General features: G+C 41.4%; 1 protein-coding gene across 1 annotated transcript; it reads left to right on the plus strand.

Annotated features, from left to right (window-relative positions):
• Positions 1 to 4174: 4174 nt before the first annotated feature.
• Positions 4175 to 16783, plus strand: LOC311498916 (dihydropyrimidinase-related protein 5-like; the record flags this gene model as incomplete). Its single annotated transcript, XM_084559700.1, has 13 exons — positions 4175 to 4285; positions 6351 to 6500; positions 11331 to 11489; positions 12888 to 13067; positions 13163 to 13231; positions 13339 to 13383; positions 13801 to 13876; positions 13975 to 14131; positions 14216 to 14357; positions 14447 to 14589; positions 14886 to 15093; positions 16432 to 16609; positions 16696 to 16783. The coding sequence occupies 13 exons, from the start codon at positions 4175 to 4177 to the stop codon at positions 16779 to 16781; spliced, it is 1704 nt and encodes a 567-aa protein (XP_084415826.1). The 3' UTR covers positions 16782 to 16783.
• Between the last annotated feature and the right edge of the window lie 2195 nt (positions 16784 to 18978).

An 18978-nucleotide genomic window follows, 5' to 3' on the forward strand; every position in this document is an offset into this window, starting at 1 on the left:
ACATGTTTATTTCTGCTGTAAAGTTGGACATTTTAACTCAGAGCTTTATGGGGATTAACTTGCTTTTGGACATTAGAGGAGCTGCAGTCGACCTTGTCAGCTTCAATAAACACTCACCGTTTGATTTTGTCTGTCTGGCAACACAAGGCCAGAATTGTTTTCGCGTTTGAGTGTGAAATAACCAGTGTCGTGTATTTCAAGTAAAAATTAAAACGGACTTTCAGAATTTCTGTAGGCGTTTTTTTTTTCCAGTGGTAATTTCAGGGCTCTGAGATGCAACGCCTGACACCTCACACTGCATCACATCACACCACGGCTACTCACACGGCCTATAGGCATTTTATCACATCTCTACAGTCACCTCAGGTTGCTTTAGGTTTCTTTGTGTTACCTCAAATCTCTTCAAGTTATCTATCTATCTATCTATCTATCTATCTGTCTATCTATCTATCTATCTATCTATCTATATGTCTGCATTGTTAAATAGAATTTGCTGTTTGTACATTTCACTCAAGTCTTTTTTAATGGTTTCTAGTCAATGGTCAATTTCAAAATGACAGTTGACACTATGACCGTGTCACTGTCCAGGATGTCAGTTTATATAAGTTGACTTTAATTTCCTTTGGCTTTACAGTCCTCACAAACTACACAAAGGCATCAGTGTCCGGCGGAGCGGTTTGTTTAGTCAGCGTTCCCGTTCCCACACACAGTCAGACGTCTGTGTGGGTTCGTACTGGAAAACAGTGACAACAGAAGCCTTTAAATATCAGTTGTAGAGGCCAGACTTTCATGTGGATATCACCACCTCACACTGAAGGCCGTGGTTATTCAGCATCAGTACATTTGTTTTGCTATCGTTTTTAAAAGCGGGTTTGCTCGTGTGTAAGCCAGTGGAATTACATTTCCAGACTGTATTTACTGTGAGAGCGACTATCTGTGAATTATCCGGGAGCTGAGTTTTTATATCAGTAAGCTAAAAGGCCAGCAGAACTTAATCAGCCCTTCGATTTGGCGCCGAGCCCGCTGGACTGTTTCCAGTACGGTGTCAGTTTCTATTGGATTTGGTGCCGGTGGAGTTGGTGGTTCTCACATTACAACTGTCAGATCTTTTTTTCTATGTACAAGTGACTGAGGGTTCAGCTGCATAATCACGTAATTATTACGTAAGATACATAATTTATCAAGATGAAAATAAGCCTTGTTCGTGAATAAGACAATTTCTGACGATTGGAATACATTAGTCTGAAGTATTTGCATCTTTTAACGAAAATAAAGAGGCATTTAAACAAAGCTGGTGGTGACAACACAAAAGTGAGTCAATCCCCATAGACCTCCATGTTTAAAAATGTCTTAACAGCAGAAATAAACATGTTTACAGTCTCTTTTTGGTTTTTATAGCTAATTGATCCACTTATGTCAGCTGAATGCAGGAGACTTTTTATATAACTCACCCATTTAAATAGTTTTCAGGACTAAAGTTATCAGCTAGGAGTTAGGCGGAGTCGTGCACTTTCAAGAAGACAACGACCAGAGCCATGGCATTGAGCTTCAAAACCGCTCTTTATGAGATGTCACAGAGGGTTTGTTCATATTTATATAGAGTCAGTGGTTGACAGAGGCACAAATATGAAAATGTGGTCTCCTAAAACGATTTACCTAAAAGATCAAGAGGATAGTTTAACTGTTTAACTGTGGTTAAACACTGACAGTATCACTAATGCATGAACATTAGCCCAGTTCCAGCTGTAGGTCCCAGCATTTCTGCAACTGTCTGCAACAGTTATTTTTATTTATTTAGTCCATAAAATATGGCAGATTAATTTAAGTAATTTGCAATTAAACGCAAGTTAGTTATTTTAATCTTTCTAAATTAGTTCCACTACATTGATTGGCCTGATGGGGGCAGCACAGTTAACGGTCAGAAGATCGGGAACACACATCTGTGTTAATGTTCAGTGTATAACAACTGAAAAAGGAAACTGGGTCTCGGTGCTTTAACATGCCTCAACACAGCGTGATGCACGAGTGTGTTGCGTTGCGTGTTGCTCGTTTTTCGCTGAAAGCACTCCAGCTCTCATCTCCTGGGAAACCAGTCTTTTATTCCGGCTGCCACGCCTTCGGGCCACTGCTTTCCATACATGCACACGCCCCTCCACCACCATGTTTGCCACTTTATCTTTCATCTCTGAACAATCATCCACTCTTCGTCTATCTCCTTCTTTGGCCACTCTTGTTTCTCAGCCTCTTTTTTAAATTCCCCCTCTCTTTGCCCTCAATCTTCTCTGAGCTCGATTGGACCTCATCCCAAATGATTTCTGTTCAGCTCTCTAGCAATAGGCTTAGGGTATGGCTTAGAGCAGCTGCTGCCTTTTTATTCCCTCCTTTAATGACTATATATTTTCTAAAACACACTGACACATCTCGTCTGGTTGGAGTACAAATTTCTGGCTCTAGATCTCCTCATTATTCCGTTCACTGTTTTCTTTCTTTCTTCCTTCCCCCCGGTCACTCTCCCCCTTCCTCTGCTCTCCTTCCTCCCTCCATTCTCCTCCATCTCTTTGACTTGATGCCGTGTGACTGGGAGGCTATTGTGTCCCGCCATCAAACACATTGCGTACAGCCAGCCATGCAGAATACACACAGGGAGATGTTTGTAGAGTGTGTTTATCCGCGTAGCTTCACGCAAGCTGATTTGTTTCAGTGAGTAAGTGTCACCAATCGCACCAACACATGGCAAAATGCACTTTTCTGATGTGGTGTGTGATTTTAACTATTTGGAAAAATATATGAAAATAAAAATGCATGAAGTACTTTAGCTATTTGTCCTATTTATTCAGTAATTTATGTGGCAGGGCGGTTTGTAGCTCTCCCTAGCTTCCTAGCCTCCCAGCCAATGCTAGGTCTTTGTGTTTCCCCTTTTTGAATGACTGCCACCTGCTGGTATAAATTATTGTTTCCTTTCACGCAGAAGCAGTCTAGTCTTTGTGGTATGTTCAAGAGCAACATTTTAGTCCAGACACAGAAAGCTTGAGGAAATGTCATAGCTGGCCTAAAAACTCTAATTACATTAAGGCACTTTGAACATGCAGAGAAAAAACTGCAAATCGTCTTTTAATCCCAAATGAACAAGGCTCAACTTTACAGATATAATTCTAAAATGTTTAAACCTTCTGAAAACATGAAACATCACGATCGTACAGCATGTTGAAAAGGATACTGTGTGGGTGCAGTAACACAAACTAGACTCTTCGTAGCTAGAGGTAATAATTATGCACGTAATGACCAGCAGGCGTTCATTTTGAAAAATGCTCACACAGCAAAAATGCTTGAACTGACGCTCATTGTTTTTGTTTGCATCTTTTAACCTGAAGTGTTGTTGGGTCATTAAAGTAATCAATATATTGTCGTTAGATAAATCATTAAAAAAAATAAAAAAACATCTATTTATTGATTCGTCTTTTTAGCTCATGGCTAATTCTGGGCTCAGACTGCAGGAGTCTCAGGCTGAGTTATCTCGAAATTCAACCCTCCGTACAATCAGCTGATAAATCCAACCCAGATCTTGCTTGGTACAGAAGTCAGGCCCGATTAACATCACACACGTTTGATATTTAGGATTTAAAATCTGGGTGATTATGTCAGTACTTCAACAAAAAAGGAGACAGAGCGGCTAATGGTGTTACTAGCAACGGTACACATACTAGCTCTTGAGGCTAACGTTAGCTAGCATCCTACTATATTCTCTCTGGAGAATAGAGAAATCGTATCAACTGAGTTTTCTCAAAACATTTTCTCATCCACGCTCGTTTAGCTTTCGGCTTTTGCTTTTCCCCACTGTATTACAAAATGACTTACTCTTACTCTTTTAGTTTGGTTTGTGGCTGACAAACCATCTTGCAGGTGTTGTTATGTCACCTAGTGAACTTGACTGTGGTCAGTAAATTTAAAGTTGTTGCGCCACAGTCTCCGTTTTGTCTACATCCGTCGCCCCGTGAGGTGGTGCATTCAGTTGGGCTAGTATTTTCAAGTCTTTTGCCTCTCGTGTGTGCAAATTTGACATTACAGAAAAGAATATCTGTGAAGACTGTCCTCAAGTCTTGTGTTGTCCTCAACCTGCTCCAAAATCTGACAGGATTTTAAAACTCTTGTACTTGTTTGTTCCTCTTGTAGGACAATGGCTGCTAACATGGGGTCCATGCGTATCCTCATCAAGGGAGGGAAGGTGGTCAATGACGACTTCACCCAGGAGGCAGACGTCTACATCGAGAACGGCATCATACAGCAGGTGTGTTCAATGTTTTTAAATCAGGGGCTCGTGTCACATTCACATTAAAATCCAAACACACTCACTGTCCCACTATGTCTCCAGCTGTTAGTGTGACTCACGTTCCACGATAATAGAGTATGAAGACAACCAACCGCACAGTGAACACTGTGATTAGCTTGTATAATGTTGCCATGGAGATAAGCATCAGTTTCTGTGAAGAGGATCCTCAGACTCAAAAAACCTATCTGCAATAAAAAGGGTCCATGTTCACTTTATTTAAATTACACTGTAAAGGATCTGTATATCATATCTGCTTATTTTTGTAGTATTTCTATTCATTTTAATGCATAATATAATATGTAATAATAAGTAAAACAAAGGATAGAACACAGCAGAGTAAGCTTGGCATTTCTCTCTCCTTCTCTCTCGAAATCATACTCCCACTCAAGTGGAAATATTTGTCTACAAGTGAACAGCTACTACGCAAACATGTAGGAGAGGCTACAGCTTAGTTAGACAATAAATTACCATGCTAACAAATGTAAAAAACATATTAAGAGATTAGCTTTAATAGCCCTACTTATTGGACTTAATGCAGTCACATTGTGCACATGTGATCTATGAGAAAAACAAGGAAGATAAGAAAAGATTTCATGAATCTCCAGGGGAGAAAACTCGATCGGGCGATACTCAATATTAAAAGATTTTTGTATCGGGGGTTATCCCTACTGTCAATTAGCCAAAATAGTGGTTAGTATAATTTAAAGGAACAGTATGTAAGAAATGTATTTCAATTAATCATAAAATGGCCCTGATATGTCACTAGACATGAAGAAATCATGTTCATTTCAAATACTTATATCACTGACAACAGTGGTCCGGCCAGGATATTGTCATTTAAAAGTGAAAGTTGCAGCCCTCAACTGATGTTGATGTTGTCATGTTGTGTTTTGGCCTGAGGCGCCACCCTCCACCTATCTACCAATCACGAAGTCAGTAGAGTTTCGTCTTCCGGGTTGCCAGCTCTGCTCTAGTTACCGCAGCTGCAGCTACGAACGTGTTGGATAAAACATGTATAACGTTACTAAACCTAAAAGACCTCGTTATGAATCCGAAATACGTCGTGACAAAGTCCGGAATGGCGTGGAATTGACCCTCGACTTTTGGATGCTATATTCTACCATGTTTCTTGGTATAGGCTAAAAGCCCCGTGCTTCCGTACATATAGACAGTGGATTTTCCATGGTTGCCCGTGCTAAATGCGTTCATAAAAAGCTTTATATCGCACCACTAGCAGGGTATGAAAACAATCTATGTTCCGACTGAAATGTGGTATTACAGTACATCTTTACGAAATATTTGGCTAATCGCCATTAGTAAATTTTTGCGATACTTCGCAAAACATCTCTCATGAAGCATAAACTTTATTAACAGAAAAAAATACTTACTGTGTAGGACTCGTCACTTGCCATTGGAAGCTCCTTGTAGCAGCCTACGTTCCTGCTGGATCCTGCAGCTTAGCTGGCAACCTCGAGTCAGGGGGGAGGGGGAGGGGATACACCGTTCTACAGTATTTTGAAAGTGATTCCAGTACCAGTTTTGGCCAGTTTTGGCCACAATCCTACATACTGTTCCTTTAACTTAGATGGCTTCTGTTGATTGTAATTGGAAGTTGCACCTGTATTATTTATCTGTTCACACTATGAGCAACAGCAGCTACAAGTTGGTCAGCGTTTCCAGTGACATTGTCTAGAAAAAATACTGATGAGGACACAAGGACGACTCCTAGACACCGACCACCAACAATGAGACAAAACTCACTATAACAGTCCCAGTATTGATATTCCTGTCTTGTAGATTTAAGGACAGAAAACCAGCGGATCTTGTCTGTGGATGTGTTTGTGCTTAGCTGCTTTCCAACAGTGGTGGTTTTATTTTTACAAATTTTGCTGTTGAATGAAATCCCACACTTTTAGGGTCTTGATCAATCTTTCTTGGTAATTTTATAAAATATAACGTTGAGATTCACGCTATGGGCACAAAACACGTTAATTAAATTGTGTATTCTTGTTCTTCGTGGCAGGTGGGAAAGGAACTAATGATCCCAGGTGGGGCTAAGGTGATCGATGCCTCTGGAAAGCTGGTGTTACCGGGTGGAATAGATACCAGTGTGCATCTGCAGGAGACGTTCATGAACGCCAGCATCCAGGACGACTTCTACAGCGGCACCAAGGTACACGCCCACATATATATACACGAGGCTCGGCTGTGACTAGTCCCAACAGCATGCCTGTGATTAAACACATTTAAAGTCTGGAGACAGCTGACGTACTCAGACATAGTTTCTCTCTCTCACTCTCTGTCTTGTCCATCGTTAAATATTCACCGACTCTTTCAGCTTCATGTGTTCGTCAGGAGTAATGACCACATGTTTTCACACTGGACCTATAGGAAGCAGACAGCTGTCAGTGGTTTCTGGTTTAAAGCGACGACGTGAACACACAGCTGTTCAGCTTTCATGTGGATATTTGCACCAGTTCATTAGTTCGTTTCCTCTGGATGCTTTCCACTCGTCCCCTGAGACTCACGGCAAAATTTAATAATGAGGAGAATTAAAAATTCAGAATATGCAGTGTAATTGTTGCCTGCAGTGGTATTCATGCAGTGGAGGATATTTTTATTGTTTTGTTTAACTTTTTTTTTTTTATCGGTTGAGGCTTCAGAGGCAAAGATCTCCCTCACAAACTCACTCTGCAAAATGAACATAGTAGTTGTTTGGATGACAGTCGTGCAATATCTCACATGATCACTTTATAGCTAGTATGTGACTTATTTTCACATACTAGCATACACAATTACAATTATCATAACCAAAACACTGATTATTTAATTTAGATCTAACAAATAACAGCAGTGAGAAAGAGCAAAGCAGAGATTGTATTTAATAGTATGTAGCTTTAGTCTGAAATGCTTTGGTTCCTTTAACATGCTTTCTGAATGTGAAGCTGAAGTCGAGGGTGACATAAAAACCCCAAACAGTGTTTAACATGAATCCCCCACTCCATTAAACACCCCCGACCCCTGCTGTGGGGATAATCCGCTGACGTGAAAGCAAAACAACCAAAGAGAGGGGGGGAAGAAATGCAGAAAATGTCTAAATAAACTAAACTACCAGCTATATTGATAATGTCATAGATGATTAATGGAAAAAAAATAATTGATTGTGAAGGGAAATAATCATTATTTCACCACTTTGTTCAGCAAAAGGTCACATGAGTACGCTAAGCTCCATTTACTTACTGTGGGGGAGAAAGAGTGAGAGTGTGGGTGAGTGATGTGAGGGGATGAGAGGGTCTATGAGGGGGTGTACATCTGAGAAGGGCTATCAGTGTCAGACAGATTACCACCACAGCTCTCTGATCAGCCTCTATCTGCTCCACTCACACGTCACATACCAGCTGAACATCCTCGTCCTCCTCAGACGTTGAAATCATCTCTGCTGTGCCTGTTGGGATAGATACCACACTGGCAATATGTCAGTCTGAATAAAACTCTAATAGTTAGAGCAGATCAAAGGTTTATGAAGCTTTAATTGAAAAGAAAGTGTCAGAAAGAAAATATAAACACTAGAGTGAGATTTCAGACGTTTGGCCGATTTTTCTTATTTAAAACATTAATTACGGATATTTTGTTTGTGATTGTTGGAATCTGAGATTGGATTAATGTCAATCACTCTCCTGCTGCAGAACAGTGTGAGTCCACAGAGGGGGGAGGTGAGTGGAGAGACAGAAGAGGGGGAAGCAGAGTAACAGCGAGAGGAAGGAAGGAAGGAAGGAGAAGAGGGAGGAATTAAAGCGGACGAGGAGCGAGAAATAGTTTTGGGGGGTTCATCACAACAGCACATGAGCCGTTGCTGCGGTAACGCCATCACCATAGGGGGACCGCACAACGCTACCGTGGTCATGTGTGCACCGTGCATGTACTCCCACAGGGAGGGGGTTGGAGTTGCCACGGCAACGAGGGCAGCGGGTAAGAGGTTGCTGGGGGAAAGAATTGGCGTAGAGACGATTCAGTCCTCCACCAGATTCCTCTCTGGCATCGCGTTGAACTCAGGCCTCATTTCACTGAGCTGCACCAGAAGTCTTCCAGACACGCTGGCAGCATTTTGAAGATGTGAGAAGCAGGACGTGAATCAAATGCACCCCAGATAATCACTCGCTGGTGAAACGAAAGAAAGCAAACATGTCAGGATGGATGGATGGATGGATTGGCCTTTTTTAGCAGTGATACATATATGCTGCTAAATGCTGCACCTGATCACACTGTTAAAGAGTTTGCACATTAATCCTGTTCATATCAAGTCTTCAAGTTGCATCTAATGGCAGTTTGCTAGTGTCAAAGCTGCCAGAAATTGAAAAAGAAGAACCAAAATCACGTGACTAAACATGTCTATGGTGTGGAGGTTACTTTATTGTGGAAAATGAAGTCAGACTAAAATGTGTAAATTCTTTAATGGTGAGGTGGTGAGGGGGTGGTAGGAGCTTATCATTCAATACTGCCAATTTGATTCATCACCTACAAAAAAACCCAAAACAGATTACATGGAGTTCATTCAGGCAAATGCTGCACTGAAACAACAAAGTTTGCACAAAGTTTAAAAGAAGAGAAATGTTTCATGGAGACATGGTCAAGGAGAAAAATATTCCAGAGAGGCTTGAGTAGTTTGGCGTTGGATGACCAGAACATTTCTGGAGTAGAGAACACAGGTTTTCTGGAGCCAAGGTACAAGCTACCCTCCCCACACTACATTAACTTTGACAGGCCTGTTTACTGGACTGAATCCAGTTCCATCGTGAAGAATACAAGGAAGACAAGAAAAGCCTTTATGAATCGAGACTTGGATCAACCAGTACTCATTATGAAATGATAGATATAGATAGATAGATAGATAGATAGATAGATAGACAACTTTATTGATCCCTTTGGGAGGTTCCCGCAGGGAAATTGACATCTCCATCGCATACAGCACTGTCAGACATACATGTAGGAAACAGTACAATAAGCCCAAATACCAAAACACCCAGTAAAGAATAATAATAATAGTAATAAAAATAAAAATAAATATTGTGACGACTGTACATAAATGGTTGTTGCATAAATATAGAAGTACCAGGTACATCGTTATTGCACATGTTGTAGGTTAATTAAAAAAGTCATTCAGCCCCTTTCTTTATTGTCCTCCTCCCCCCAAGTGAGTGGTGGTTGTACAGCTTGATGGCACGGGGGACAAAGGAGTTCCTCAGTCTGTTAGTCCTGCACCTTGGGAGGAGCAGCCTCTCGCTGAAGGGGCTTCAATGATCAGGATTGGGGCAAAAAAACTTGATCAGGAAATAGTAATTATTTCATTCGTAATGTCTTGATTAATTGTCTTGCTTTTATTAGTAACCTTCTGTGGAAGTTTGGAGTTTATACACAAAAAACTATCAAAGGTGCTTCATGAAACATCTGGATTAGCAGTGTAAACGTCAAAACACCTTTCAAAAAATGAGGATGAACATGATTTGCATTACATTCCTCATGTATTTGGTATCTTGGAGAAGTTTGAGGTCTCAAATAAAGCTTCGTAGACGTGCTCACAAGGAGTTTATAATGATGGAACTGGGTTGAAGAGTTTAAACAAGAAGAGATTTTTAAAGTGACATATCTAAAAATATTTTTTAAGGATGCTCGTTGTTCAGAGGCATCAGATTGGACCTGTTAGTCTCCAGTGGATCTTTTGAAGATTAAACTCATCTCATCAGACACTGTTAGTATGTTTATAGATCTCCTTTAGTAGATTTGTTATTTAAACCCGTCTAAAACTGGATGTTTATGTGGTGAGTTGCACCAGACGATGCATAAAGACACATGTGTACTTGAAGATGTCTTAATCATGCCTCTTGTTTCCTCGCTTCCCAGTGTCTTTGTCTTTTTTCTATTCTCTGTATCTTTTTTTTTAAAGAAGTGGACAGGCAGTAAATTTTAATTAAGGTAAAAATCCCACAATCCCTTGCTCTGTGTCCCCTGATCTTAAAACCCTCATGCGTTAACTTGACAGTGATCAACGACACTATATGGTACGCTATTCGATGCTGAGGCTGCAGATGATGATTCAGGCTGGTTGCTATGGTAATTGTAGACCTGATGGCTCACTGGCCGGTGGCGCTGTCTCTCAAGGAAATGACCCCGCCCCTGTCTGCGACACGTCTGGAGCGTGGAGACGAAGGAATGCCTCAAATCAAGTCACGTTTCATTGAGGTTTAAATCGTGGAAGTGATGGAGATTTGAAAAGAGAAAAAAAAAAAATGAAGGAAGAAAAATGTAGCGCAGCAGACGCAAGATTAATTTCCTGTTTCAAGTGTGATTATTATTTTTCCCCCATCACGTCTCAGTCCAGTTTCCACCATTAGAGGATATTAAACTGAGGCAACCGTCAACTGTGGATGGAAAAAGGGAGGATGAGGAGGACGAGGAGGAGGAAGAGGGTGGGGACGTGCGACAGGCATGGCTGAGCAGTATTTGTTGTCATGGTTACGCGAAGAGACGAGTCGCCACGCGCCATCTCATTCTCCTCATCAGTTTTCTAGCCCGTCTTCCTCCTCTCTTACTTTTCCTCATCAGTTATTTCATCATCCTCTAGTTCCTTCTCCAGTTACCTGCTCCCATCGAGATGTTATCGGATGATTAAAGTTGTTTTTCTAAGAAGTATTTACCTATAACTTTATATAAGCTTAAAGTATAATGTTGTAAGATTTGTTTGTATTTCTAGAGAGTTGATAGATTAGTGATAACCGTTCTAAACAAAGGCATTCAGACCATCTGACTCAACCACGCCGCTTCAATTGAGTTCAGCTTGATTGTTTTGTGTGTAAATAATTCACCGTGAGACAACAGTTCATAAGGAGGGATTGTGTGAGTCCTGTCTGTGTGCTTCACAGTGGAATCATTGTCCTCTCTTCTTTCCTCTCTCTCTCTCTCTCTCTCTCTCTCTGTCTCCCCTATTGTTGTCACCCCTCTCACCCAGGCGGCTCTGATGGGTGGTACCACCATGGTGATGGCGCTGGTGCTGCCCGAGCAACACTGCTCCCTGCTGGACGCCTACGAGAAGTGCCGAGCTCTGGCCGACGCCAAGGCGTGCTGCGACTACGCTCTGCACGTCGGGGTGACCTGGTGGGGGGCAAAGGTGAGATTCAGTCAGGGCATCAAGGTGCGCCATGTCCAATTATTTCTTGCTGATTGAATAATAAAGCAGCCAAACCTTTTTTTTTATTTATTTATTTTATGGGTTGAATGTGTAATGACCTAGATTAAGCCTTTACAAGAAGTGGGTTAATGCACATGCTCAGTGGGCACATTAGGCAGAATCTGTGATTCATATTCAGCCTTTGGCTCTAATGTCTGCTGCCTTTGTGCTTGTGCCACGTCTTATTACGTACACCAATCAGCCATAACATTATGCCTAATATTGTGTAGATCCCCCTTTTTGGTGCCAAAACAGCCGTGATTTGTCAAGGCATGTACTCCTCTAGACCTCTGAAGGTCTGCTGTGGTATCTGGCACCAAGATGTTAGCAGCAGATCCCTTAAGGCCTGCAAGTTTAGAGGTGGGGCCTCCATGGATCGGACTTGTTTGTCCAGGATGTCCCACAGAAAATCTTGGGAATTTGGAGGATAAGTCAGCACCTTGAACTCAAAGAATATCATTTACGCTGAAGGGTGTACAACTATGCAGTGGTCTGCAACAATGCTTATTTATGTGGTACATGTCAAAGTAACATCCACATGAATGGCAGGACCCAATGTCTCCCAGTAGAACTTTGCCCACACACTACGTCTACTAGCTTGCCTTCTGCCTTCTTCACATCCTGTAATCTAAAGGCTGATTGGTGTATAATCACGCGTTTAATAATGTGTTTTAATGCGTACGTGTCTGTAATCTAGTGGTTATTAACACCCTGGTTACTGTACAGTATAATTTGTTATTGTCAGTTTGGCAGTTACTCTATTTAAAATCATCAAAACTATTTCTTCTTCTTTTATGATTTTGTTTGTAGATTGTACTTTTATCATTCATTTGTCAGATGAAAAACCTTTATAGCAACATTGACACACCAAATTCAGTTCACAGTGCATCATAAAACATTTGAACAGAACAGTGGAAATGTTAAAATACCTTTAAAAATATGAGAGAAATATAATATCCCTATAATAACCCATCAATACGTCATCTTTCGTATATTGGCATTTAAACCGTATTTACTGCAGATATTATTTTAACTGATCATCTCTATACAGAATACTTTCCTTTTATTGCAGTTTGATTGAATCAAATAGATTTTTCTGTGAGGCCAATGTCTCTGATCGTCTTCTCTGTTGTGCCAATACAGTGTGATCTCATACTGGGTTCTTTCCAAGCTCATTTCATGCTCCATATAACAAACACACACACACACTAACTCACAGCTTCTCTTCCCACATTCACACCATCTAAACTGACTGCCAATATGAACCAGAGCTCAGCTGTGAGAGGCTCTTAGCAGTGATTCAGATCTCTGACCTCTGACCTTTTCGACTGCGATCAGGTGCGTAACGAGATGGAGACCCTGGTGAGGGAGCACGGGGTGAACTCCTTCCAGATGTTCATGGCCTACAAAGACACGATGATGCTGCGGGACTCTGAGCTCTACCAGACGCTGCAGACCTGTAAGGACATTGGAGCCATCGCACGTGTCCACGCCGAGAACGGAGAGTTGGTGGCAGAGGTGCACATTTAATTTCCTCCACTCGTTTTATTCTGTGTTCATCGTACTGAAAGTCTAGATTTGCAAAGGCCTGACATTTGTGCGTGTTTTTTAAGGGCGCCAAAGAGGCTCTGGATTTGGGCATAAGTGGACCGGAGGGAATTGAGATCAGTCGACCAGAGGAGGTAAATTTCTTCTACCATAGTAGAAGGGGAGATGCTACTATTCTAATTGCATACAACAACTCTTACAAGCATAAATATTCCAATTACCTCTGTCTCTCTGTCTGCAGCTGGAGTCTGAGGCGACTCACCGGGCCATCACCATCGCCAACAGGGTAAAAAGATTTTAACATCCTTCCTGTGTGCAGTTAAAGCAGGGGTGTCAGACATATGCCCCGTGGGCCAAAACCGCCCCACCAGAGGGCCAGGGCTATTCCTAATTGTTCCACTAGGGATCACACTGTTTTAGTAAGAGCTGATAACACAACACTGAGACCCAGAGCTACACAGCAGATGGCAGCAATGCGTAATTTCATTTTAATTAGACGTTTTCATAATGCTCTTCTTTGCACTAAAACAAAGGGAAACATTTAGCGTTGTCGTTATTTATTAGGTTATTATGCTGTTATGTTACTGGTGCGGCTCGCATGAGATCAAATTGGCCTGTATGTGGCCCCTGAACTAAAAGGAGTTTGACACTTCTAGGTTAAAGATTTGACTGAGTAAATTAATGAATATTACTGTGACTGAAGGCTCGCTGCCCAATCTACCTGGTGAACGTGTCCAGTATGGCCGCTGGAGACATGATCGCTGCTGCTAAGATCCAGGGTGAGTTTTCTCCCCCAGTAAAGACAAACTAAAGGGAGTGAGTGTGATAATAAAGAAGATAAACTTACTTATTTTTAAAATATTTTATGTTTATTCAGGTAAGGTGGTCCACGCAGAGACCACAGTAGCTCATGCAGTGCTCAACGGGATGCAGTATTACCACCAGGACTGGGCTCATGCTGCCGCCCACGTCATCGTCCCTCCTCTCCGCCTCGACCCGAACACACCCAGTTACCTCATGGGCCTCCTGGGAAAGTATGTGTACTGACATCAATGACTTTGAGTAAAGATTAGTGAATATTAAATAAAAATGCTGAGCATGCATGTCCTTCCTCACAGTGACACTCTGAGCGTCGTGGCCTCAGAGCACCGTCCGTTCAGCACCAAGCAGAGAGCTCTGGGTAAAGAGGACTTCACTAAGATCCCTCATGGACTAGCAGGAGTCCAGGACAGGATGAGTGTCATCTGGGAGAGGGGCGTGGTACGTACCCTCAAGGAATAAAAATCCAAACATTAGAATTGCCTGATTATATCAAAAAAAATTTCCCTTTTAATGCATCGTACCTGCAGGTAACAGGAAAGATGGACGAGAATCGCTTTGTGGCAGTGACCAGCTCTAACGCCGCAAAGATCTACAACCTGTACCCACGCAAAGGTCGCATCATCCCCGGCGCCGACGCTGATGTGGTGGTCTGGGATCCGGACGCAACCAGGTATACAGTCATGTGACAAGATAAGACAAAGATAGGACAAAGACAAAGATCGGACAAAGATAAAGATAAACGACAAAAATAAGATAAGATAAGACAAAGATAGGACAAAAATAAAGATAAGACAAAGACAAGAAAAGATAAGACAAAGACAGGACAGAGACAAGATCGTTGGCTGCAGTTTTTCTGGTGTGTTCAAGTGCAGATTTTTTACTTGAAGGTTTTATGTGTTTATAGCTGAAAACATCTTCATAACTTGATTAATTTATTTTTTTTATTAATTTTCTGTCTGTGTGCAGGACGATCTCTGTGAGCACTCAGGTGCAGGGCGGAGACTTCAACCTGTACGAGGGGCTGCGTTGCCACGGTGTCCCCCTGGTAACAATCAGCCGGGGACGCTTGGTTTGTGAGAATGGCGTGTTCATGTGCGCCGAGGGGTCTGGGAAGTTCTACCCACAGCGCACTTTCCCCGACTACCTCTATAAGAAGATGGTCCAGAGAGAAAAGGTGCGTTCACACATTAACTTTATAATGTCTGAATCAGAACATAAAGGTTTTCCTAATAAAGTAGTTCTTGCTGAACGGCGAGGGTCATTCTGTGGTCTGCAGCGTCAGCAAGCTTCCGGCAAACACTCCCATCATGTTGTGTCTAACTCCACTGATCTGACAGTCCGTATAAAGGATTTAATGCCTCTGCTCTCTTTGTGCGCTGACTCTGGTTTTCTGCTGCTGCTGTCTGCAAGAGCAGTCTCCAAGCCAGCCTCTGCTCTAGTTTATGGGTGGTTTATAGTGCTCGTGCTGTTGTTGTTAATTAATTAATAATTAATTTATGAATTTAATTCATCATTAGCTTTTATCCCTTGTTCGTTTTAGAGCATCTCTTTCAAACAATTTCTGGGTGATATATCAGGTTCATTTGATCAATATACCAAAAGCAGTTCTCTCTAGTGTGAGTAAATGCAGATGCATCTGCTGACAAAGACAATAAAATAATACCAAATAAATAAAAGATGAAAATGCTTCGCTTTCCCAGCTCGGACATGGTTACGATTTATTAAAACTAAATGCAACAGGGGCAGACAATAGATTATCTGGTCGTTGCTGGGTGTTGTCCTCTCTCTCTGAATCCATTACTTCATACTCTCTATCAAAATAAAGGAGTGAAAGGCAAACCTGTAGTATCTCTTTAAAGTAAAGCATGCAGTGATCTTTTTCAGACGTGTGTGACTCGAAAAGATTTTAATCCTAGCTGCAAAGCTGCTACGAAAAAGCAGCAGACTCATTTTTAGGGCCAGGTTTTAAAAACGATTTTCCAATTGAAATCTATCTTGACTTGAAAGATATTAGTTCATGAAATCCTCTGATCGATTTATTAAATGTACTCGCCATTTCCTGCACCCTCACGACGCTGATTTCCGTGACAAATCTCACGGCACAACACAATGACATTAGTCGACAAGTGAGGGAGATCCAAAACATGACACAACTCTGAGAGCACCATCAGGCCTGATCGGATTTAAAAAATATCACGACAGAGAAGAGCTGCTGCAAAGCAAAGCCATTTAGAAGATGTAACAACTGAATCAGGAAATCATTAGCGATACCCACTCCTACTTATTTTCCAGTGTCACCCTATATGGCAAGACAGGGTGCCAGCATTTCATATCGGGACAGACAAAGAGAAACTGGGCTTCTTTGAGTGCTTTGAATGTTTCATCACTCATCCAACTGGCTTCTTCAGCTGGCTATGTTTGTGAACTGAAGTCAGCTAGTCCAGTTTCCTTTGTTTTAGATTCACTGTGACCTGTATGACTGAGACTTTCTCCTCTTCCCTATCTGCGTCAGACTCAGGGCTATAAAGGGGTTGTCAGGGATCCTTACTCTGGCGATGTGGCCAAGGTCGCCAACACCATGAAGAAGGAGCTCGGTTTGGGCCCCATAGACGGAGAAACGTCCAACAAATCCACCGCTCGGATCCACCAGGGAGTCCGAGACCTGCACGAGTCCTCCTTTAGCCTCTCAGGTAGGCTGGAATACAACTAACAACGCTTGTGTTTTTTTTTGTTTAATGTAGTAAGTCTTAGTTTAATGTATTCATATTTGTCTCAGGGTCTCAAGTCGATGACCACATCCCGAAGAGGTCCTCGGCTCGGATCCTGGCCCCTCCCGGCGGCCGCTCCAGTGGTATCTGGTAAAAATCAGCTGCTGGAGCTTCAACCGTCCACGCCTCCGTGTTTTGTAAATTTCTAGACAACCAGGAAAACTGCACTGATTTTCAGTCACAGGTTTAAAGTCAAGAGGGGGGAGAAATAAAAATTAAACCACGCGTCTGGTGATGAGTGGTTCACCCAAAGTGACTTTTACAAAAAATCTAATTGGAGTGACAGATTAGACGAGAGTGAAGGGCTATCTATGAATTTAAAAGTGTTTTGCCCAATCCAAGCCGATCATACATTGATGAAGCCTGCTCATTACCACCCTGCTTCTTGTATCTCCTAAAGAAACTGTGAAAAATCAAAACCAGTACAGTTTTTGATGGTTTGAACTGAAGTGATGTCGACCAGAATAATTTAAAAATAGTAGAACTGGATTCAGTAAAAAAACAAAACTATCTATTATACCCCTGTCACACACACACGATCATGCAGTGCACTGTAGACACCATAGCTTTAGACTCATATGAAGATGTGTGTGAATTCTGTTTGTGATTATGACGCCCACTGCAGTGTGTTTTAGTTAACCTATCGACCAACTGTGCTGTGTGGTGATGAAATCCAACTGCTTTGAACACCGCGTGCGATTTTACAGCTAAAATCTCTCTCTAAAAAACAGTCAGACCCTGTCCATCCTTCTACTCACACTACCTCCGAGTGGAACAGACACAAACCCCATAACGTCCCTGCCTCACATTCCACTGAGTTATGGAAGCAACAGCGCTCTGTGGACGGTTCTGGTCCCGTAAAAGCTAAATGTAGGCGTTTCTGTTATAATCTTTTGCAGAGTGCAAGAAGAGAAGACAGTTTGGGTTCTTAAAAGGACAAAGAGCAAGTGATTTAAAGATCAAAGTGTGGATTACAGAGTCTGTTTCTATTTGCTTCCGTTAGAATAAGAGTTACTGCCAGAGAGATTATTTAGGTCCTGTTCTAACTTGGTATTAACAACTGTCCTGATTCAGCTGATCTCACGTTGACGCTCTGTGTGCAAATAACATCAATTATAGTGCAGTAGAATATTGAACAAACATCTGCTGTCTTTAATAGATCGCTAGCACTGATTCCGATTCGTGAACAGCGCCGTTTTGTCGTGTGTGTGTCATGATGTGAGGACATGATGCCGATTTTGAAACAAGCTGTAAAGTCTCTCTAACTGCCCACAAAACTGAGATTATAGCTTGAACTCTGAAAGCTTCCATACACACGGTAATCTCTAATTAACTAACAGGTGAATATCGCCGTATTCATATATAGTCATTTTTAAATTCTTGTTTAGATTTAGTCATTATTTAGTTAGTTAACAGCTACAGGGACAAAATATTTTAAAAGGCTATTATTATAATAAATGGACTGGGCCACCTGTGAGTCGATCACTGAGGACACATGTTAAATAATACCAGGTCTGAACTGGACCATAGAGTCTTCTGAGTGAAGACAGGAAACATCTGGGCCTCATTTATTAAGAAGACAGCATAAAACTAGGAGCGTTTATCAATACATGAACAGTACATAAACTTTGGACTCATGCACTCTATAGTTTATTAGTCTGACTCTGAAGTTCAGATAGGAGTGGTGTCATAGCAGTCATAAATAACAAATACATTTTAAATCAGTTTCTGACAGGCATTGTTTTTGAGTTTTTGAGAGAATCCCATAAAAGACCAAACCAAAACAGTACTTTCCTCTGTGTGCCTCTCATTTCTCAGTGAGTCACAAACGTGTAGATTTTTAAAACTGCTTAAATAAATTATTCAAGCAGCGCTGTTGATTTTAATTTAGTATGACTTTAAGCAAACTATTTTTAGAGACAATTTTTAGTGGGCAGGGCAGTCTCTGTTGTACTGACTCAAAAATAAACTACACTGTTACAATTATTAAGGAACATGGGCGGCTCGTCCATATGTTTATATTGCGGGTTACTTCATTCTAGAGTTATGGCACAGAAGAATAATCAAGATCACGTAATGGCTGCAGACGGACCCTTTTAATGTTGTTTTTATGGGATTTATTGACATAAAGATAAACATACAGAAGAATGAGGAGATATCAGAGAAAAAGAAGATTATTTTAAATCATGTTTTAATCATGAGAGCAAAAAAAGAAGCTAGCTAATTTAAAATTATGCAAAAATATTAGATTATCTTATTTTACTTTTCTACCTGAGTGTTTAGACATAACC

This window comes from Chelon labrosus (genome assembly GCF_963514085.1).
Source record: "Chelon labrosus genome assembly, chromosome: 14".
NCBI lineage: Eukaryota > Metazoa > Chordata > Actinopteri > Mugiliformes > Mugilidae > Chelon > Chelon labrosus.